The sequence below is a fragment of the Zootoca vivipara genome, chromosome 4, assembly GCF_963506605.1.
Source record: "Zootoca vivipara chromosome 4, rZooViv1.1, whole genome shotgun sequence".
NCBI lineage: Eukaryota > Metazoa > Chordata > Lepidosauria > Squamata > Lacertidae > Zootoca > Zootoca vivipara.
Window position 1 is genome coordinate 101,828,394 of NC_083279.1, and position 23,323 is coordinate 101,851,716.

A 23,323-nucleotide genomic window follows, 5' to 3' on the forward strand; every position below is an offset into this window, starting at 1 on the left:
CACTCCCTGGCTGCTCCGGTGAGATGTTCCACAATAAACGCTACTCTGTGCTCATCATCGGGGAACTCATTCTGGTGCAGCTCAAGAGCATACACGATCTCAGTCTCAAAGCCCTGAAACTCCTTCGGGTCCCCATTGAACTTGCTTACAAGGGTCCCTGCTCTCCTTCCTGGCAGCACTTGGACTTGGGGAGCCCCTCCCGCCTTGTTTTTCTCTGCATCCAGCTTGTTTTGGAGGTCTACCGCCACCGCCCTTAAATGCTGCTCTTTTTCCTGGAGCTCTCTCACCTGTTCCGCAAGTTGTAGCCGGTCGTCCTGGACCTTCTTAGTCTCCTCTTTAGCTGCCTTCAATTCTCCCTGCGCCTGCAGCGACAGCTGTTGCAGTTCTAGCTGGGCTTGCTCAGCGATCTGCCGCCACTTCTCCGCCTCGGACACGCTCATCCCGGCAACTCCAAAGTAGCCCAAAAATGATTAGGAGGTTGCTGTCACAGTGGCCGGAGTGGACTACTTCAGAGTAACGACGCTACGCAGCTCTGCATTTTATTCTTTTATTGGTGCTGCGTATTTACAGTGCTCAAGTCATTGCTATTTACACGGAGCGATGTTGTCAGTCGGTTTCAGAACCTCCTAATGGCTTTTGGCGCGTCTTTCTCCAACACAAAAGCTTTGGCAGACCCATCCTCTTGCCCCTCCTCTTCCTGCGTAATTCTGGAGTTGGGGGGATGGGTCTTCCCCCCTTACTTGCCCCTTCCTGTCCCACCTGGGACCCTGGCTCCTTTACCTTGCCTGAGCCTCGGACACGACTTCCTGCTTCCCCACTGGAATCGGAGCTCTCCCTGCTTTCCCCTTTGCTCGGGGACGGGCTTGAACTCAGGAGGGGAGGGACTTCGCGATATCCCTTGTCCCTCACACAACCCTATCTAAAAATTCGTAAGTAGAAAAAATCCTATCAAGCCGCATCCAAGATGGTGGACGGAGCTCCATTCGTAAGTAGAAACATTCGTAAGTAGAGTTATTCGTAAGTAGAGGTACCACTGTAATAATGTACAGAATCATATAATAATAATAATATAACATAAAGATAATCTATAACTTCATCTCCAAATAATCATCATCATACTATGATATAAATAATAATAATCATAATATTTATAAACACAAAAATTACTAATAATACATAAACAATAAGAAACGAAAAAGAAAGAACATACATTCGGCTAATCATTCGTACCCAGAATCAGCAATATCCTATCAATTCAACAATATTCCCGATCCCCTACCTATACTTCTCCCACAAAAGACTTCCACTTATCTCTATCTCAGATTTCTTTAACTATTATTCTCTAATACTGCACTCCTAATTCTGTATACTTAAATGGATATCTCCAATAATCATCAAATAAGGTATAGACTCGAATGACATCCGACTTCCTAAATAAAATATAACAAATAAAATGATAAATCACCGTTATTCAGCTACCTCCATATGAATTAGTTCAGGTTGGCTCAATGTGAGATGTTAGAAATAGACCCAAGATTTTACTGTGGGGCATTGTCCCTTCATATACTCTCCAAACTTTTCCCAGTTTTGGTGGAATTTTTTATTAATATATCCTCTAATTGAATTAGTCAAATTGTCCAAATCTAAATATAACTACAGTGGTACCTCGGTTTATGAACACAATTGGTTCCGGAAGTCTGTTCATAAACTGAAGCGTTCATAAACTGAAGCGAACTTTCCCATTGAAAGTAATGGAAAGTGGATTAATCTGTTCCAGACAGTCCGCGGAGTACTTAAACTGAAGTGTTCATAAACTGAAGCATGGGTGTAATTGGTTCCGGAAGTCTGTTCATAAACTGAAGCGTTCATAAACTGAAGCGAACTTTCCCATTGAAAGTAATGGAAAATGAATTAATCCGTTCCAGATGGGTCCGCGGCGTTCGTAAACCGAAAATTCATAAACCGAGGTTCCACTGTAAATAGCTTCTCCTGCCATTCTGAGATACTGGGTACTTCTTTCTTTTTCCAATAGGAAGCAATCAGAGTTCTTGCCGCTGTTACTGCATATAAGAACAGTGTTGCATCCTGTTTTTTAATTGTATTGTCTATTATACCCAGCAAAAAGGATTCAGGAGTTTTCTTTATATTATACTTAAGTATTTTTTTAATTTCTTCAAAAACTTGATTCCATAAGTTTTTTATTCCCCCACAGTGCCACCACGCATGTATGTATGTCCCCGCTTCCCCCCTACATTTCCAACACAAGTTGTCCTTTGTCTTGTACATCTTATGTCCTTTGTCTTGTACATCTACCGGGGTTAGATGCCACCTATAGAACATTTTAATCATATTCTCCCTTACTCCCTCCGAGGCTGTAAATTTCCATATTTCCCCCCACAATTGTTCCCATTGTTCCATTTATATATTTTTTCCTATGTCAATAGCCCATTTCGTCATCGTCTCCTTTCCCATCTCGTCTTTGGTTTCCCACTCCAGCAGCACGTTGTACATCCTTGATATTATTTTAATTTCTGGTTGTATTAAAAATTTTTCCAATAGGGAGGGTTCCTCCGAAAAACCTAATCTTTGTTTATGTTCCTTAAATTTACTATGAATTTGGTGATACTGGATCCATCCAGTTAAATGATGTTTTATCTCCCCATATTCTTTTAATTTAAGATTTCCCTCCTTATCCTCTAATAGCTCTTTATGGCTCCTCCACTTTTTTATCGAATTTAATTTCTTTACTGTAATTATTTCTATTGGCAATGCCCACCTGGGAGTTTTGGGTTCCAGCAATCTTTTGTATTTGTTCCAAATCTTTAAAAGAGATCATTTAATAACGTGATTGTTGAACCCTTTATGTATTTTCGCCTTATCCTCTACCAGGTAGGCATGCCACCCAAATTTGTTCCCCACCCCTTCCAAATCTAATAAATCATTGTTCTCCAATTTCATCCATTCCTTTAACCATGCAAATCCTGCTGCATCATGGTAAAGGTTGAGGTCAGGTAGTGCCAGGCCTCCCCTATCTTTAGCATCAATTAATAATTTATACTTTATTCTAGCAGGTTTGTGCTTCCAAATAAATTTCATCAAATCTTTCTTCCATTGTTGGAAGACATTATTTCCCGTTCCTAATATTGGGATCATTTGGAATAAAAATATCATTTTGGGGAGTATATTCATTTTTATGGCCGCTATTCTACCTAATAATGACAAATTTAATCGTTCCCAATTTTCCAAATCTTTTTTTAACTTCTTTCCATACTCTATTATAATTATCCTTTAATAAATTATTTGTATTATTGGTTATCCAAATCCCAATATATTTTGTTTTTTCCACCACCTTCAATCCTACTTTTTCTGGTAATCGATTGATTTCTTGTTTTATTACATTTTTAATTAACATATTTGTCTTAATCATATTCAAATTCTTTTCTCCTGCTCTGGAGGGTAGGACCCAAACCAATGGATTCTGGCAGTTCAAGTTACAAGAAAGGACATTTTGATTCAGCTTTTGGGAGAACTTTCTGAGGATAAAAGCTGTTTGACAGTGGAACGGTCTCCCCCGGGAGGTGGTGGACTTTCCTTCCTTGGAGGTTTTTAAGCAGAGGTTGGATGGCCATCTGTCATGGATGCTTGAGCTGAGATTCCTGCATTGCAGGGGGTTGAACTATTGGACCCTGGGGGTCCCTTCCAACTCTAACATTCTGTGATTCTGTGGCAATCCCTAATCTCCACCCCGGAGCCTCAGCTTCTTTTGCATTTGCTCAGTGGAGCAGAAGGCCAGAATGAGGCCTCATCCATGCCAGGCCCTCGGCTCCTGCTGCAGCGATTATTCACACCCAGCAGAAGTCGGGAGGCAGCTGGCTCTGAGCCATGCAGAGAGAGATGGTGCAATCCTTCCTGCTTGCCCCCCCCAACCACCAGTTTACAAACCTCAGTGGCCCCCCAGAGGGAGAAGATGAATGTACACAAGCCCTATCAAAGAAGGGCAGAAGGAGATCCCAGTGTTTTCCATTGCTAGGCAGACCTACGCAAGCACACACCCCACAGCAGAAAGAGACCCTCTGTAAAGTTTTGATCATCTAGCAGATCCTCATTTAATCACCTAAACGTGGATTTTCATTTTGCGTTTCTAAAAAAAAAACAGGGTTACGGTCTGATATTGTTCTTGGCAATATCTGTATTTTTCTTACCTTCAATTCTAATTCTTTAGACACCCATATCACATGGATTATTGAACTGCTTCCATATACATCAGAATGAAATGTGAATTCTCTATCTAACAAATGTTTGGTTCTCCAAATATCTATCAAATTGAAATGGTCAACCAATTCACATAAAGTATTTGGAAGTCTGCCCCCCCTAGTATCCTTTTGCCTAATTGTTCTGTCCATTTCCAATGACATCACCCCGTTCAGATCGCCCATCTGTATTCAAATTTATCTTAAAATAATCCTTTAGGGTTTTTTGGGCTTTCTTCACAATCTCCTCATTCCTCATCAGTGCACCGTTCATCCTCCATCTAAAGGAACCTTGAAGAGACAGCTTTAATTCTACTAAAACAGCATTATGGTCAGAACAAGTCCGTGGGCAAATTCTGCCTTGGCAACTCTTCGGGCCAATTCTCTAGCTAGCCATATATAGTCCAAACGGCTCCACAACTGATTGGCATCTGGGGGGGGGGAATGCACTGTCCTTTTCCATTGAATTTTTCAACCTCCATGTATCAATCTTGTCTAAATTGTCGGTCAATGCAAAGAAAGTATTTGGTAGTCTCCCTTCATTGGAGATTTTCTGTCTTTGATATCTGTCCATCAATGTGGAGACTACCCCAATCATGTCTCCCATCAAGACGATTTTGTAATCCAAATAATCCAGAAGTATATTGTGAATCTTCTTAACGAATTCGGCCTTTCCTTCATTTGGTGCATAAATTCCAAGCATTAAAAGTTTTTTGCCTTGTGCTATTACTTCAACTGCAACATATCTCCCTTCCTCATCCTTGAACATCATTCTTGAATCAATTTTTTCTTTTACATAAATTACTCCTCCTTTCTTTTTTACTTTATCTGCTGATATATAATCTTGGCCCAGCCTTTTATTTTGTAGAATTTTTCTATGCATTCTCATCACATGTGTTTCTTGTAGACATATCACATCCAAATTCTGTTTTAACAATACATGACGAATCCAATTTCTTTTAATGAATTTATTCCTTTTTACTCATGGTGTCCAATTAGCTTCCAATCCTGTTAATTTGGGTAGAATAGACTGCTCGAAAGTCCGCTGGCTTTGGAGCTTCACGCAATGGAGGTAGCAAATAAACCCACAGCACCCACGTCTCCCACTCCGCTAGCTCACAGGGCTTTTACTAGAGCTTACCAGGAAGCAGAGGAAACACCTCGGGTGCCCGCAAGGTCACCAGAATGCTCGATCTGAGGCTCTTTGGGGGGTCTGCAGCACTCTTGTGGCTCCCCCCTCCTTCACTGAGCCAGGGATTCTCGGAGCAGGAATTTCCCCTGCCAATTAGAAATGGTGGTTGACCGGAAGTCCCAGATACTACCAAGTTGATGTCTCAGCGAAAACACAATAACTCCAGCCAAGAATTCTTTTTATCATTCTATTGAGGATCGTTGCCAGAATCTTAGTCAAAATTTCACACAGTCTATTTTGAAGTTAAACCATAACAATAACAAAATACTATTGAAAGCCCGCTTGCATATTTCAAACACTTAACCTTTGGGGGCAGATTTGCTGAGTAAAACAGCAAATGCAAAATATATAAAAAGAAAATAATGGGGACTCACCTCCCGCAACATACCGATCCAATCACAAAGTACTTCTCTAGATCAAAAACTTGGCTGATTAAATTAGAAAATAAACTTATATCCCCTAGTTCAAAGGATGCCCGTTAATTAAGTCCAAATTTAATCTTAAAAAAACAGGTGTCCTCTGCTCATAGTGACAGCTTTGGAGAGTTGACTCCCCTATATGAATTCTGTGATGCTTAGTGAGATTGGAGCTCTGACTGAAGCGCTTTCCACATTCCACACACTGATAGGGTTTCTCCCCTGTGTGAATTCTTTGATGGTAAGTGAGAGAGGAGCTCCTAATGAAGCTCTTTCCACATTCCATGCACTGATAAGGTTTTTCCCCTGTATGAATTCTTTGATGGGAAGTGAGATCAGAACTCTGACTGAAGCTCTTTCCACATTCCACACACTGATAGGGTTTCTCCCCTGTATGAATTCTTTGATGGGAAGTGAGACTGGAGCTCTGACTGAAGCTCTTTCCACATTCCACACACTGATAGGGTTTCTCCCCGCTATGAATTCTCTGATGGGAAGTGAGATGGGAACTTTGACTGAAGCTCTTTCCACATTCCATGCACTGATAGGGTTTCTCCCCTGTATGAATTCTTTGATGGGAAGTGAGATCAGAACTTTGACTGAAGCTCTTTCCACATTCCACACACTGATAGGGTTTCTTCCCAATGAGAATTATTTGTTGGGAAGTGGAATGGGAGCTCTGACTGCAGCTCTCTCCACATTCCATATTTTTGTGTGGCTTCTCCTCTCTGGGGATTTTGTCATGTTCACCCTTGTTCTTGATTTCCAATTCATCACAATCTGCAATGGAGACAAAAAGGGATTGACCCTCATGAACAAATGAATAAGAACTGAAGGGAGTTGGGTTTGTGTTCATTACCTTTGTGGTTTGTCATTAACCAACATACAGTGGCACCTCTACTTACGAATTTAATGCGTTCTGAACATTCATAAGTCGAAAAAAATTGTAAGTCGAATCCCATAGGAATGCATTGGGAGAAAAAAAATCGTAAGTCGAAGCAACCCTATCTTAAAATTCGTAAGTAGAAAAAATCCTATCTAAACCGCATCCAAGATGGCGGACGGAGCTCCGTTCGTAAGTTGAAACATTCGTAAGTAGAGGTACCACTGTATTTATTATTAGATTCTGATGGGTTCTTGAATGTTGCTTAGTTTGATATACAGTAGTGGCAAAAATGTGGAAGCCTTTGGAGGGGGGAAATATATTTTAGAGGTTTGATGGCTCATAACACTATTTATTTTGGAGTAATATCATACAATTATGTATCAATGGAAAGATAATTTAATCAAGAATGTAATTACCTGTATTCTATCAAATGTTATAGCCAAATAGTTAGAAAAAGAAAGCACAACTTGCTTAGGTTGACTTTTGTCAGATTGTTATGTGATTGCTAGCTAGTTAGTTTTTTTGTCTTCTTTCGTTTCGTGAGTTTGAAGAACATAATAAAATGAAAGAAAAATATGTGAGGAGAAGAATTGGAGAAGATTTACATCCTACTCGCATTACACCTACCATGAAACACCCAGTTAGTGTGATGATCTGGGGTTGTATGACAGCAAAAGGTGTGGGCAGAATTTGCTTCATTAATGGGAATGTAAAATCCCCAAATACAGAAATCAAATACTTGACCCCAAACTGAAGCGTTCCGCATGTGATCTTTTCCCAGATACTGAAGCTTGCTTATTTATTTATTTATTTATTTAATATTTCAACATGATCCCGCTCCATGTCATGTTGCTGCTGTGTGCAAAAGGTAGTTTCAATATAATTATATTCCACTGGTGGAATGCCCTGGGAATAGCCCAGACCTTAACCAAATCAAAAATCTATGGAGGCGACAAAAGAAACCTTTTAGTCAGAACCAACCCAGCAATACAGTGGTACCTTGGTTTACGAACTTAATCTGTTTCGGAAGTCCATTCTTAAACCAAAGCGTTCTTAAACCGAGGCGTGCTTTCCCATAGAAAGTAATGAAAATGGATCAATCCGTTCCACTTTTAAAAACAACCCCTAAAACAGTGATTTAACATGAATTTTACTAACTAGACTGTTGATCCATAAAATGAAAGCAGTCATCCATGTATACCACTGTATATTTTTTTAAATATACCTCCCTTCATCCCAATATCACACAGCGGTTCACAACCGCTGGTCTATTAGTCTGGCAACCCTCCGCTTAATGCTCTTCCCACTAAGAAAGGAGTGGAGTCTCCATTTAAATGCCACCCACGTGCTCTGCAAAATCTGCAAATGCCGACGGCTCCCTGCCTTCTTCTCCTATGCATCTCTCACCCTGCACATGGCCGCAGCTCCGTTGAGAACCGGGGCTGTCACGAGCAGCCTCACTTGCTCAGGACTGTGTGTGACCTCACCCTGTCCATCTCAACCAATAGCAGGTGGGGCTGCCACATTTGAATGGAGAGTTTAGGAGGCGCCACAGGAGGACGGGCTGCTGGTCGATCTCCTGAGGACAGGCGAGTCCCTGGACAGGGATCCTTCCTCCCCACCCTCCGCTCAGCTGTCTATTCTGCTATTCCATCACTGCAGCATCAAGGACCCGCTTCTCTGCTTCTGGTGTTGCTGCCGCAGCCGGCACTCAACATAAGAAGGCTGTGCCGAGCAGGCAAGGGATGTTGCTGCCGCTCCCTGGCTCTGGGCCCCTCTGACTCCAACGCCGCTGCTTCCGCTTGGCTGAGCAAGGGAAGGCTGTGCCGACAAAACAGAAGTGCACCCCAGAATGGAGTACGCTCGTTTTCCAAAAAATTACGCAAACCAGAACACTCACTCCAGTTTTGAAGTGTACATAACCCCAAAATATCGTTAACTAGGCTGCTCGGAACCCCAGGTACCACCGTAAAGCTCAATTAATAGAGGCAATAATTGCATCTTGGTATCACATTATTACAGCTGCAGAACTAAAAAAAAATTGGTTCACTCCATGAGAAGGCATTGTAAGGCCGTAATTAAAGCTAAAGGTTACCAAACTATTAATTGACATGGTGAGAATTTCTGTATATCTCCTTTTTTCTATGTGTTTCACATTTCTTCTTCATGACTGCTGTTCTAATAAATACTCCTTCATTAAAGTTATTGCATTACATTCTTCATTAAATTATCTTTCCATTGCTATATAATTTTTTGGTATTATTCCCCCCAACAAATGGTGCTATGAGCCATCAAACCTTGTAAATACAGTTTCCTGAAAAGGTTTCTACTGTACAGTAAGTTGTTCATTTAAGGTTAATGTACTTTTTATACGGGATCAGATTTTTATTATTAATGTTTCATGTTTATATATGGGCAGGGAATGAATAAAAATTATTACTATTACTATTATTAGAATTGCTACTACTACCTAAGATTCAATAAGCCTGGCTCTTTTCTGGGATGGATTTTGTTTGGCCCAGTCATGGCATCCCCTCCATCTCCAAGGTCAGGCGTCTCTTTGGTCAACCCAAGATTGACAGCAGCAAAAACAAAAACAGAAAACCTGACAGAAGCTACTTCTCTTTAATAACAACTCTGAGGCTGACATTTAAGATGCCTGGGCAGTTCAGACCAGCCCAACCGTGGTATGAAGAGGAAGTACTGGAGGAAGATGGTTCACAGAAAAGACTGTAATTTACTTTTTATTGTGGGGGTCCCAGGTGTTGTAGGGGGCGCTGTTGAGCTCTGTGAAAATATAGGAGGTTGGTCACATAGAGGTATTTTTTGAATTTCCAGGCAGATAAGACAATCCCACAGGGAGCCTTACCAAGAGAGGCCACGATCCCACGATTCTCCTCCATGACGTCCTTATGCAGAGCTCTCTGGTCAGGATCCAGCAACGCCCACTCCTCGTCCGTGAAATGAACAGCGACATCTTCAAAGCACACTGGACCCTAAAAGAAAAAGGGAAATGTCCTCCTCTGAGACAGCAGAAATATGATCTGCTACACAATGCTCTGTTCTTTCCTTCCTCTTAATTGCTGTCTTGTTTCAATAGGATTCCTTTGCTGCACATTTTAATTATGGGTGCTTATTTTAACGCTTTAATGGAATTCTTTTATTCTGCATTTTAATTAAGGGTGTTTGTCTTTGTGCAAATAGGTGGTACTCCTCCTTGTGGTTTTCAAGTCATTCTCCCTACGTAAGCATTCCACTTTCCCAGATGGAAGGATCCACTTTCTCCTCTCCTCGGGTCCTGTTCTGAAGAGGATCCTTCCCAGTGCCCTGGAGCCAAATTCCAGGGGTTCATGGGGGCATGGAGAGGGGAAGGAGTGGGGGGCAGGCCCCATTTGGTAGTAGATGGGGCCGGCTAGGTAAATAAATCCTGGACACTGTTGGTTATGGTCTCTCCTGTAGGAATGACCCCCAGGTGTGAGACACACCTCCGCTCTGTGCCCTTTGCCTCCTTTTGGAGAGGCATGGCTCACTTTCCGCTTGGTGGGAACATGACGTCCAGGAGCAGGTCTCGCAAATATCAGAGGAATGTAAATATCATGATGTAAAAGTGTTCCTAATGGTGTGCAGATTTGTGAATAAAAAGAGCCTCTGCAAAGCTTACGCTCAGCTCACCTGCTTCAACAACTCCTGCCTTGGGTCTTTAACTTCAATCTCCAAACCTTAGAAGCCAATTTTAGCATTCAGTGATCAATTTAGTAATTGTTGTTGTTGTTGTTTAGTCGTTTAGTCGTATCCGACTCTTCGTGACCCCATGGACCAGAGCACGCCAGGCACTCCTGTCTTCCACTGCCTCCCGCAGTTTGGTCAAACTCATGTCCGTAGCTTCGAGAACACGGTCCAACCATCTCATCCTCTGTCGTCCCTTTCTTCTTGTGCCCTCCATCTTTCCCAACATCAGGGTCTTTTCCAGGGAGTCTTCTCTTCTCATGAGGTGGCCAAAGTATTGGAGCCTCAGCTTCAGGATCTGACCTTCCAGTGAGCACTCAGGGCTGATTTCCTGAAGAATGGATAGGTTTGATCTTCTTGCAGTCCATGGGACTCTCAAGAGTCTCCTCCAGCACCATAATTTTAGTAATAAAAGAAGCCTAGTTTGGATGGCCATCTGTCTTGGATGATCTAGCTGTGATTCCTGCAATGCAGGGGGTTGGACTTGATGACCCTTCAGGAAATCCCACAGTTCACAGCTGGAGTTTACTCTTTCTTAGCAAGAGCACAATATTCAGAGTTTCAGGCTAAGGAGAACAGCAGCTCATTTGTCAGTTTGCAAATCTTAGTGCAGAAAGTATTGATCTCATTTTGATTTTTCTTATTCTAATTAGGAAGCTTCTCTGCATAAAAGAAACAAGCAGAAGCTTCCTGATTTTGGGGTTATTCCTTCTGGGAAGCTGAGTTAAATAGGTTATGTTACCTCTTCTCTCAAGGTCATGCTGACTATAAGAAGAGGCCAGAAGGAGCCTTGGTTTCATTTTCTCTTTCTATCTCTCTTCCTTCTGGTGTTCTGTATGCTTAGTGATAAGGTTTAGACTTATTATAAGTTATGGTAAGTTTCAGGTAAGTCTGCTGCTTTCCTATGAACAGGGCCAATCCTGAACATTTTGGATTTGGGACCATTCTGCTCATTTGCCTTCAATAGCAGTAAAGCCCTGCTCGATTAAATACAATTGCCTCTGGTCTATTTTGGGGGGATCACTCTGCTAACTATACATTCGAGTTCTGCTCTAGATCAATATTGAGTAGAATTCCATGTCAGGGTCTTCCTCCACAAAATCAGTTGCCAAGAGTGAAGGACAACTTTTCCAAGTCCCCCCTCTCTGGGGTTTCTGGCAAGCGATTGAACAGTGCGCCAGAGTGCAGCCTGCCTTTGCTCCTCCATTGTCAGACGTCTCCTGGCTCTGAGAGACAAGCAGGGAGGCTGGCTTCTGGCACTGGTGGCTCCTCCTTCTCCTGACTCACCTCTGCCTCTCCACCTCCCTCCTCCCTCTCACCTCCTTCCTCTTCTACCTCTGATTCTGGGCTGCATTCTGCCACATAGTCTCCCAGCTCACTCAGCCCCGTTACCCCTTCAGGTTCTGACACCTCCTCTTCCCAGGCTTCTTCTTCTGATCGCTCATCCTTTTTCCACCTCCACTCCTTGGCCTCTAAGATGTCTTCCCTTCCTGGTTTCCCGGCTGCTTCCTTCCGCCATTCCTCTGTGCCCAACCAGTCCATGACATTGCTCCATCCCTCGGCCTCTGTCCCCACAAGACAGATTCGCCTGACCTGATCAGGTTCCACAGCGCCCGTTTCCCTTCTGCCCCCATGAAAAGGTGAATAAGGAGGTCTTGCTGGCATCATTCTGTCACCTGCAAGAGAAAAAAACAGGTAATCAGGATGGCAGGAGTGCCTGCTTCTCTCACAGGTGAAACAGGTTTTAGTGATCACCAAAAGTGGGTTTCTGAATAAGTCATGTCAGACTAATCTAATCTATTTTTTTGACATGATTACAAGCCTGGTAGATGAAGGGAACGCTGTGGATATAGCCTATCTTGATTTCAGCAAGGCCTTTGACAAGGTGCCCATGATATTCTTCTAAAGATGCTGGTAAAATGCAGGCTAGACAATGCTACCATTCAGTGGATTTCTAACTGGCTGACTGACTGAACCCAAAGGGTGCTCATCAATGGCTCCTCCTCATCCTGGAGAGTAGTGACTAGTGGGGTGCCACAGGGTTCTGTCTTGGGCCCAGTCTTATTCAACATCTTTATCAATGACTTGGATGATGGGCTTGAGGGCACCCTGAGCAAGTTTGCAGATGACACCAAATTGGGAGGGGTGGCTAATACCCCAGAGGACAGGATCACACTTCAAAATGACCTTAACAGATTAGACAACTGGGCCAAAGCAAACAAGCTGAATTTTAACAGGGAGAAATATAAAGTACTACACCTGGGGGGGAATTGAAAGGCACAAATACAGAATGGGGGGCACCTGGCTTGAGAGCAGTACATGTAAAAAGGATCTAGGAGTCTTGGTAGACCAGAAACTTGACATGAGTCAACAGTGTGATGCAGCAGCTAAAAAAGCCAATGCAATTCTGGGCTGCATCAATAGGAGTATAGCATCTAGATCAAGGGAAGTAATAGTACCACTGTATTCTGCTCTGGTCAGACCTCACCTGGAGTACTGTGTCCAGTTCTGGGCACCACAGTTCAAGAAGGATACTGATGAGCTGGAACGTGTCCAGAAGAGGGCAACCAAAATGGTCAAAGGCCTGGAAACAATGCCTTATGAGGAATGGCTTAGGGAGCTGGGTAGGTTTAGCCTGGAGAAGAGAAGGTTAAGGGGTGATATGATAGCCATGTTCAAATGTATTAAAGGATGTCATATAGAGGAGGGAGAAAGGTTGTTTTCTGCTGCTCCAGAGAAGCGCACTCGGAGCAATGGAATCAAGCTACAAGAAAGAAGATTCCACCTAAACATTAGGAAGAACTTCCTGACAGTAAGAGCTGTTCACCAGTGGAATTTGCTGCCAAGGAGTGTGGTGGAGTCTCCTTCTTTGGAGGTCTTTAAGCGGAGGCTTGACAGCCATATGTCAAGAATGCTTTGATGGTGTTTCCTACTTGACAGGGGGTTGGACTGGATGGCCCTTGTGGTCTCTTCCAACTCTAGGATTCTATGATTCCCTTCTGCCCCCATGAAAAGGTGAATAAGGAGGTCTTGCTGGCTTCATTCTGTCACCTGCAAGAGAGAAAAGGTTAAGCAGGATGCCAGGAGTGCCTGCTTCTCTCACAGGGGAAACAGGGCATCTCTAACCACAGATGGGCCTTTGAGAAAGCCTGACCTGATGAGAGCATTTGGAACTTTGTGCCCATTTCATGTTAGTTGTGCAGAAATACATCTCCCCTCCTCTGGACCCTTGTTCCCAACAGCCCCCCCCCAAAAAAACAGAGAGGTTAGGTCAGGGGTCCCCAGACTACAGCCCGGGGGCCGGATGCGGCCCAATTAGCCTGCCAATCCGGCCCGCGACGCCCCCCGCCGCCCGCTCTTACGGCGCGCAGCGCGGCAGCGCTCTTCCGGGTTGGGAAAAAAGCGCCGGAAATCCTTTCTGCGCATGCGTATGGGCCTCTCCCGACCCGGAAGAAGTCATTTCTGGTGCACTTCCGGGTCGGGGGAGGCCCACGCGCATGCGCACAACGGATTTTCGGCGCTTTTTCCACCCGGGAAGCGCGCCGCCGCGCCAGTAAGCGCGCACTCCCCCGCCCGCCGGCCCATACAGGCACGCGCTCCCCCGCCCTCCGGCCCGCCGCGCGATCGGCGCAGTGGGAACCGGCCCAAACGCCGGTAAGTCTGGGGACCCCTGGGTTAGGTGGAAAAGCAACAGAATGAAACTCAGAAAAACCACCTCCCTGCTTACCCAGTGGCCTCTCTCTGGTGTCCAACGGAGGCCTCTCTATCTCACAGGAATCCAGGTCCATTACTGCAAAATGATCCTTTTTCTGAAAAAGAAACAAGGATTCAAAACAGAGAATGAGGAGAAGGAGTAGAAAGGGAATGACGAACACAAAACTTTTAAGGGTGTGAGATCTCATTCCATGGATGCCTTCCCAGAAAAAAATGGGCCATCAGGAGAGCATTATGGGATGTTCCCTGTCCTGTTTGGATCCCCTTGGGAGTATCCAGAGGAAAGTCTCTCTCACCTGCTTTCTCTCCTCTGCCTGACTCAGGAGGAAACCTTCGGCCAGGGCCACCGCCTGGGAACTGGTCTCCGCTCCGCATTCCCTCACCCAGCTCTCCATCTCTGGGGGAAGGACAGCCAGGAACTGCTCCAAGATCACCAGGTCCAGCATCTCAGCTTTCGTGTGCCTTTCTGGCTTCAGCCACTGGTGGCAAAGGTGGTAGAGTCGGCTGCAAACCTCTCGGGGTCCTTTGGCCTCCTGGCAGCAGAACTGCCTCAACTGCTGGCTCTGCCCCTCTGAGCGGAGGGTGTCCTCCTCACCCAGCATCTTCTGCACAGAGTTTTCCCAGAATCCCCCACTGCTCCCACTTTGGATGGCATGGCCTCTTCCTGCTCCAGGGCCAGCTGAGTCTCGGTCATCCATCTGTGCTCAGGAAATCTCTGAGAGATCGGAAGACACCCTTTGGTCTTCTGCCAAGTTCTGTCCGTCTTAATGAGAAGCTCTAGCAAATCCTACAAAGTAAATACAATGTTCTGTTACAGGATTTGTAGTTCAGGAGAGGAAAATGGTTCTCTGAACAAGCATGAATGAGTCTTGCTAGGAACGAGGGCTAGACTGGACCACAGCCCAAACCATGAAATTTCTTCTTAAAGAAGGAGGAGGAGGAGGAAGCAGCCTCTAGCCCTCTGAGAAGGAAGATTGCAATGCAAAATGTGGAGGCAACTGGAAGGATTTCTGTGAGGTGAATCAGCCTAGCTGCTCCTGCTTTCCAGTCAATGCATGAAGTCAGAACTGACTGACAAGGGAGTCATTGGTATCTTGTGAAAAATGGATGCCTGGCTCTAGTGGGGGTCCTCACCCGGGGGTCCTCAGGAGTTGCTCTCCCCCACCCCCACATCAGGGCACATTTCTCCCCTGCTTCTGTCTCCTTTTCTTGCACTTGGACTCTCTGCCACTCTCAAGACAGACTCCTGGGGTGGGGTCCCTGTTTCTTAGGTCTGAGGGCCAGGTATGTATCTGGCCAACCCCCTGAGGGCCAAGTGGGTGGGGCTCAATACATATCCATTGAAGCTGAGGGTGAAGGGCAGGAAATTTATTATTCTATTAGATATCTTAACACACACATTGATGCCAAACCATTGATGCCAAGGTCCCTGGAGGCTCAGCGAGTAGCAGCGCCCATTTCCGGCTCGGCTGGTTTTCCAGCAAGAATCCCTTTGGGACAGAGAGGATGTGGTCCTGGGATGCCATGCTCTGGGTGCGAGGGAATTGCAGCAGTGGCCTCCGTGTGGAGCTGCCCTTGGAGACGACGGGAAACTGGTCCGCAATGCAGCAGCCAGACTATGGGCTGGGATCCCTCTCTTCATTCCTGGCCTTTCTCTCCCACCTTTCCTCCCTCCCTCCAGTGGGTATTTTAGTGGAGGGGGGGGGTAGTCCACCTCCTCGTCCAGCTTTGGAAAACCATTTGCACATGTTCCCTCTGTTGTGCAATGACGCTGAGCGAGGTCACACAGAATTAAAGTCCCAGGGACTCCTTTGTTTGAAGAAGGGAGATTTCGAGGGAGTCAGTTTGGGATCCTCTGATCTCCAGGAAGGAGAGCCTTGCAGACCTCGCCCCCCCTCCCTGGCTGGACCCTCTCCTCCCTGACTTGGCTTTGTCCCCCCCCAGGCACCTGGGACCCCCCCCCGTCTCCCCACTGCACCCTCTTTTTTTTGGGAGAGAGAGAGGAGACTCACCCGACCATCCCAGGAGTGAAGGGACAGCGATGCAGCCTTTGCAGGAGAGACACCAAAGCAGGAAAGGAGGACTGGGGAGGGAGGGGGGAGGGGCCTTGGCTCTGGAGGACCTGGGAATCCCCCTTGCTTCCTGTCCTCTCTAGGAAGGCAGCTCGCTTCCCTTTAACCCTCGCAAAGCCGAGGGCGTCCAGCTCAGCCCTCGCTCGCTTGGCAGAACCTCCTCTTTTCGTTATTTTCAATGGATCTAGCGGGGCAGCTCCCCCCCTGGCTACGCCTATGGGAAGAGATGCTTTGGGGGGGGGGGGATTTTGTCTCTTGGTTGGGCTGTGAGCATCTCCCTCCCTTGGCCAGAAAGTGGAGGGGAGAGAGAGAGAGAGAGAGAGAGAGAGAGAGAGAGAGAGAGAGAGAGAGACGTCATTGGCGAGCTTTTCTCCTGGGTCCGGATGGGGGGGAAGGAGAGGGGGGGTCGTGTTGGATCTTCCTGGGAAGCAGCAGCATCCCAAGTCCCGAGGTTGGGCTGCAGGTGAAGCTGGTGGGAAGCCAGGTGGCCTGGCAGGGTCACGGGGGGGGGGGGAATGGCTCTCTTCCTGAAGGCTCTGGGTTCCAATCCTGGGTCTCCATCGGGCAACCAGCTCCATCGGGCAGCATGGAGGGAGATGGAGACACACCAGGTCTGACTTCACTTGGGGGTCACATCCTTCATTCCAGAGGGCCTTTCTTTCTTCCAGAGACATTTCTGGAGGACAGTCTCATCTTTTACACCATTATGTCAGCTTCGAGGTCCTACATGATTCCCTTAGTCTTCCGGCACACACTTTATTAAAGGAGGTTACAAGACTGTGGTGGGACACACACACACACACACACACACACACACATACACACACACAGGTCTGTTTACATCAGCAGGAAGCAAGGACCCTCACCCTAGAATTCAGGAGTGGGAGGGATAGGAGGGGATCCCAAGGTCATCTTGTCCTGCCCCCTGCAATGCAGGAATCTCAGCTCAAGCATCCATGGCAGATGGCCGTCCGATCTCTGCATAGAAACCTCCAAGGAAGAAGAGTCCGCCACCGCCCAAGGGAGACCTTTCCCCTTCCAACTGCTCTTAGACTTTCCTCAAGGCAGCGGGTCCTGAGTTCTAGCACTGATGAAATAATCACGCCGGCGCTGCGTGGCGAGGCGGCGGGGGGGAGGAGCGCTTCTCACCCCCCCAAGCCTCGCCGTGCACCTCCCGCATGAGACGGGGCTTCGGAGAAGGTCTCCGAAGCTCCGTCCCATGCGAGCGCAGAGAGGGAGGGAAGTCTGCGGCCCCGCCGCTCCTCTCATAGGCCAGGGAGCGTTGTGAGGAGGCGGCGGCGACGGACAAAGATGGCGGCATCGGGCTCTGGGGACGCGGCGGCAGCTGCCGGACCGGGCTCCTCAAAAGCGCCCTTCCTCCCCCCCATTCACCTCCGCCGGCCTCCACACTCGCTTCCCCGACGTGCTGTCTGGCTGGGAACGGCAGTTGGAGGAGACAGAGGGGTGGGGGGGAGGGCCCGCGCACGTGCGTTCTAAGTCTCTGGTCCAATCCCTGTGTCCCTGGGGCACATGCGCAGTAGCCCAGGGACACACGGGAAAACGTGGACGCAGAGACACTTGTATTTTATTATATAGGACTAGTGGTTTTCAGCCCGTTCAATAACGGGCGCTAGAATCCTGGGGTTCGGAGAAGCGCTTGCGCAGCGCTTCTCCGAACCCTGGGACCTGTCCTTGCTGTCGGCGGCAGGGGGACAGGAACGGAGGAGGAGAAAGCGCTGCTTTTTCCTTCTCCGTTCCTCTCCCGCAGCCGCCGACAGGAAGCAGATATCCCAGGGTTCGGAGAAGCGCTTGCGCAGCGCTTCTCCGAACCCTGGGACCCGTCCTTGCTGTCGGCGGCAGGGGGACAGGAACGGAGGAGGAGAAAGCGCTGCTTTCTCCTTCTCCGTTCCTCTCCCGCAGCCGCCGACAGGAAGCAGACATCCCAGGGTTCGGAGAAGCGCTTGCGCAGCGCTTCTCCGAACCCTGGGACCCGTCCTTGCTGTCGGCGGCAGGGGGACAGGAACGGAGGAGGAGAAAGCGGCGCTTTCTCCTCCTTCCTTCCTCTCCCCCAGCCGCCGACAGGAAGGACGCGCGCACTCCCCCCCCGCCTCCTCCAACCGCCGCTCCTCACGGCCAGGGAGGGTTGTGAGGAGGCCTTCGCCGGCCTCCACCCCGGCGGGAGCGGCGGTTGGAGGAGGCAGAGTGGGGGGAGAGTGCGCGCGCGCAGTCTCTGCTGTCCAATCCCTGTATCCCTGGGGCACATGCGCAGTGACCCAGGGACACACGGGACATCTGGACGCAGGGACAACATGGACATTATTATATAGGTGTATTTTATTATATAGGATGGCAGGGTTTCTTGGGGTTGAAATTAATGAGCTGACAAGGGTATCATTTGTCAGCAATAAATATGATTTGTTCTCATCTGTAAGTGAAGTCACATTTGAAACAACACAGAAGCAGTCAAAGGGAATTTCCTAGGAAGTGTTTTATTCAGCCTCAACTGCAATCATGTGTGCTGAACACACAGAAACTCATAGATAATGTGAAATTACTGGGAGTTACAATCTCCTGGAGAAGGAACTGGCAAGCCACTCCAGTATCCCTGCCAAGAAAACTCCATGGACAAAGACAACAGGCATATAAAAGTTATGACGCTGGAAGATGAGCCCCTCAGGTCGGAAGGCGTCCAACATGCTACTGAGGAAGAGCGGAGGACAAGTACAAGTAGATTCAGAGCTGATGAAGCGGCTGGGCCAAAGCCGAAAGGACGCTCAGTTGCGGACATGCCTGGAAGCGAAAGGAAAGTCCGATGCTGTAAAGAAAAATATTGCTTAGGAACCTGGAATGTAATAACCATGAGTGGAGGTAAGCTGGATGTGGTCAAAAATGAGATGACAAGAATAAATATCGACATCCTGGGCATCAGTGAACTAAAATGGAAGGGAATGGGCGAATTCAGTTCGGATGACTATCATATCTACTACTGTGGGCAAGAATCCTGTAGCAGAAATGGAGTGGCCCTCATAGTCAACAAAAGAGTGGCAAAAGCTGTAATCGGATGCAATCTCAAAAATGACAGAATGATCTCGATACGAATCCAAGGCAGACCTTTTAACATCACAGTAATCCAAGTTTATGCACCAACTACCGGTGCTGAAGAAAGTGAAATTGACCAATTCTATGAAGACTTACAACACCTTCTAGAAATGACACCAAAGAAGGATGTTCTGCTCATTACAGGGGATTGGAATGCTAAAGTAGGGAATCAAGAGATAAAAGGAACAACTGGCAAGTTTGGCCTTGGAGTTCAAAATGAAGCAGGGCAAAGGCTAATAGAGTTCTGTCAAGAGAACAAGCTGGTCATCACAAACACTCTCTTCCAACAACACAAGAGACGACTCTACACATGGATATCACCAAATGGGCAGCATCGAAATCAGATTGATTATATTCTCTGCAGCCAAAGATGGAGAAGCTCTATACAGTCAGCAAAAACAAGACCTGGAGCTGACTGTAACTCAGATCATCAGCTTCTTATAGCAAAATTCCAGCTTAAACTGAAGAAAGTAGGAAAAACCACTGGGCCAGTAAGATACAATCTGAGTCAAATCCCTTATGAATACACAGTGGAAGTGAGGAACAGGTTTAAGGATTTAGATTTGGTGGACAGAGTGCCTGAAGAACTATGGATGGAGGCTCGTAACACTCCATTTCTTCTACGGGATTCTTTCCCACAGTAGTAGATATGATAGTCATCCAAACTGAATTCGCCCATTCCCTTCCATTTTAGTTCCCAGGATGTCAATATTTATTCTTGTCATCTCATTTTTTACCACATCCAGCTTACCTCCATCCATGGTTCTTACATTCCAGGTTCCTGTGCAATATTTTTCTTTACACCATTGGACTTTCCATTCGCTTCCAGGCATATCCGCAACTGAACGACCTTTCGGGTTTGGCCCAACCGCTTCATCAGCTCTAAATCTACTTGTACTTGTCCTCTGCTCTTCCTCAGTAGCATGTTGGACGCCTTCCGACCTGAGGGGCTCATCTTCCAGCATCATAACTTTTATATGCCTGTTGTCTTTGTCCATGGAGTTTTCTTGGCAGGGATACTGGAGTGGCTTGCCAGTTCCTTCTCCAGGTGGATCACTTTTAGTCAAAACTCTCCGCTATGACCTGTCCATCTTGGGTGGCCCTGCATGGCATAGCTCATAGCTTCTCTATCCCGCTAGCATATTTCAAACACTTAACTTTTTGGGGGAGATTTGCTGAGTAAAACAGCAAATGCAAAATATATCAAAAGAAAATAATGGAGACTCACCTCCCGCAACATACCAATCCAATTACTATAAAAGTACTTTCCTAGATCAAAAACTTGGTTGATTCGATTAGCATATAATCTTATCGCCCCTGGAAAACACCCTGATGTTGGGAAAGATTGAGGGCACTAGGAGAAGGGGACGACAGAGGATGAGATGGTTGGACAGTCCATGGGGTCACGAAGAGTCGGACATGACTAAAGGACTAAACAACAACAACATCTCCCCTAGGTCAAAGCATGCCTGTTAATTAAGTACAAATTTCATCTTAAAAAACAGGTGTCCTCTGCTCATGGGGACAGCGTTGGAGAGTTGATTCCCCTGTATGAATTCTGTGATGGGAAGTAAGATCAGAGCACTCACTGAAGCTCTTTCCACATTCCACACACAGATAAGGTTTCTCCCCTGTATGAATTCTCTGATGGGTAGTGAGATGGGAGCTCGTATTGAAGCTCTTTCCACATTCCACGCACTGATAGGGTTTCTCCCCTGTATGAATTCTCTGATGGGTAGTGAGATGGGAGCTCTGACTGAAGCTCTTTCCACATTCCACACAATGATAGGGTTTCTCCCCTGTATGAATTCTTTGATGCTTAGTGAGAGAGGAGCTCATACTGAAGCTCTTTCCACATTCCACGCACTGATAGGGTTTCTCCCCTGTATGAATTCTCTGATGGTTAGTGAGATGGGAGCTCTGACTGAAGCTCTTTCCACATTCTATGCACTGACAGGGTTTCTCCCTTGTATGAATTCTTTGATGAGAAGAGAGAGTCCACTTGTCATGGAAGCTCTTTCCACATTCCACGCACTGATAGGGTTTATCTCTTGTATGAATTTTCTGATGGGAAGTGAGATGGGAGCTATTAATGAAGCTCTTTCCACAATCCACACATTGATAGGGTTTCTCCCCTGTATGAATTCTCTGATGGTTAGTGAGGTGAGAGCTCTGACTGAAGCTCTTTCCACATTCTATGCACTGATAGGGTTTATCCCTTGTATGAATTCTTTGATGGGAAGTGAGATCATAGCTATTCCTGAAGCTCTTTCCACATTCCACGCACTGATAGGGTTTCTCCCCTGTATGAATTATTTGATGCTTAGTGAGATGGGAGCTTGTATTGAAGCTCTTTCCACATTTCACACACTGATAGGGTTTCTCCCCTGTATGAATTCTCTGATGGGTAGTGAGATGGGAGCTCTGACTGAAGCTCTTTCCACATTTCACACACTGATATGGTTTCTCCCCTGTATGAATTCTTTGATGCTTAGTGAGATCGGAGCTCTTCCTGAAGCTCTTTCCACATTCTCCGCACTCATAGGGTTTCTCCTCTGTATGAATTCTCTGATGCTTAGTGAGGTGAGAGCTCTGACTGAAGCTCTTTCCACATTCTATGCACTGATAGGGTTTCTTCCTTGTATGAATTATTTGATGGGAAGTGAGACCATAGCTCCTCCTGAAGCTCTTTCCACATTCCACGCACTGATAGGGTTTCTCTCCTGTATGAATTTTCTGATGGGAAGTGAGATTGGAGCTCGTACTGAAGCTCTTTCCACATTCCACACACCGATACGGTTTCACCCCTCTATGAATTCTTTGATGCTTAGTGAGATTGGAGCTCGTACTGAAGCTTTTTCCACATTCCACACACTGATAGGGTTTCTTTCCAATGAGAATTCTTTGTTGAGAAGTGGAATGGGAGCTCCGACTGCAGCTCTCTCCACACTCCATATTTTTGTCTGCAATGGAGGCAAAAAAGGGATTAGAGCCTCAGAAACAAATGAAGAAGAACTGAAGGGAGTTGGGGGTGTGTTCATTACATAGAATTATAGAATCACAGAGTTGGAAGAGACCACAAGGGCCATCCAGTCAAACCCCCTGCCAAGCGGGAAACCTTTGTGGTTTGTCATTAACCAACATATTTACTATTAGATTCTGATGGGTTGTTGAATTTTGCTTAGTTTGATATATAGTAGTGGATAAAATTGTGGAAGCCTTTTGGGGGGAAAGTATATTTTAGAGGTTTGATGGCTCATAGCACTACTTCTTTTGGTGTAATATCAAAGAATTATGTATCAATGGAACGATAAGTTAATCAAGAATGTAATTACCTGTATTCTATCAAATGTTATAGCCAAATAGTTAGAAAAAGGAAGCACAATTTGCCTAGATTGACTTTTGTCAGATTGTTATGTGATTGCTATCATGTTGGTTGGTTTTTTGGTCTTCTTTCATTTCGTGAGTTTGAATAACGTAATAAAATTACATAAAAATATGTGAGAAGAAGAATCGAAGAAGATTTACATCCTACTTGCATTACATCCACCGTGAAACATCCAGTTAGTGTCATGGTCTGGGGTTGTATGACAGCAAAAGGTGTGGGCAGAATTTGCTTCATTAATGGGTATGTAAAATCCCTAAATACATAAATCAAATGCTTAAGCCCAAGCTGAAGCGTTCCGCATGTGATTTTTTCCCCAGATAGGGAAGCTTGCTTATTTAATTATTTACAGTGGTACCTCTACTTACGAATTTAATGCGTTCCAAACGCACATTTGTAAGTAGAAAAAATTTGTAAGTCAAATCCCATAGGAATGCACTGGGAGAAAAAATTCCTAAGTAGAAAAAATCCTATCTAAACAGCATCCAAGATGGCGGACGGAGCTCCGTTCGTAAATAGAAACATTTGTAAGTAGAGGTACCACTGTATTTATTTAATATTTCAACAGGATTCTGCTCCATGT

At 46.0% G+C, this 23,323-nt stretch overlaps 2 protein-coding genes across 3 annotated transcripts in view; both read right to left on the reverse strand.

The window, feature by feature from the left end:
• LOC132592056 (zinc finger protein 883-like) overlaps nt 1-23,323 on the reverse strand; it is a 71,625-nt gene that overhangs the window by 5,665 nt on the left and 42,637 nt on the right. The window contains exons 9-10 of the mRNA XM_060274109.1: nt 20,900-22,241; nt 915-6,497 (exon numbers count right to left, since the gene is read on the reverse strand). Coding sequence (XP_060130092.1) covers nt 5,902-6,497; nt 20,900-22,241 — 1,938 coding nt within the window. The 3' untranslated portion in view covers nt 915-5,901. The remainder of the gene's footprint in view (nt 1-914; nt 6,498-20,899; nt 22,242-23,323) is intronic.
• On the reverse strand, nt 9,657-16,285 carry LOC132592074 (zinc finger protein with KRAB and SCAN domains 1-like). 2 transcript variants are annotated; one of them, XR_009557530.1, is made up of 5 exons: nt 16,197-16,285; nt 14,481-14,971; nt 14,198-14,279; nt 10,417-12,146; nt 9,662-9,740 (listed from the first exon to the last, which is right to left on the reverse strand). XR_009557530.1 is itself a non-coding variant. In XM_060274161.1 (4 exons), exons 2-4 carry the CDS (start codon nt 14,880-14,882, stop codon nt 11,680-11,682), a joined length of 951 nt encoding a protein of 316 aa, XP_060130144.1. In that variant the 5' UTR covers nt 14,883-14,971; nt 16,197-16,285; the 3' UTR covers nt 9,657-11,679. The 2 variants fall into 2 exon arrangements, 1 of the variants encoding a protein (XP_060130144.1); XM_060274161.1 differs by having other exon boundaries at nt 9,657-12,146.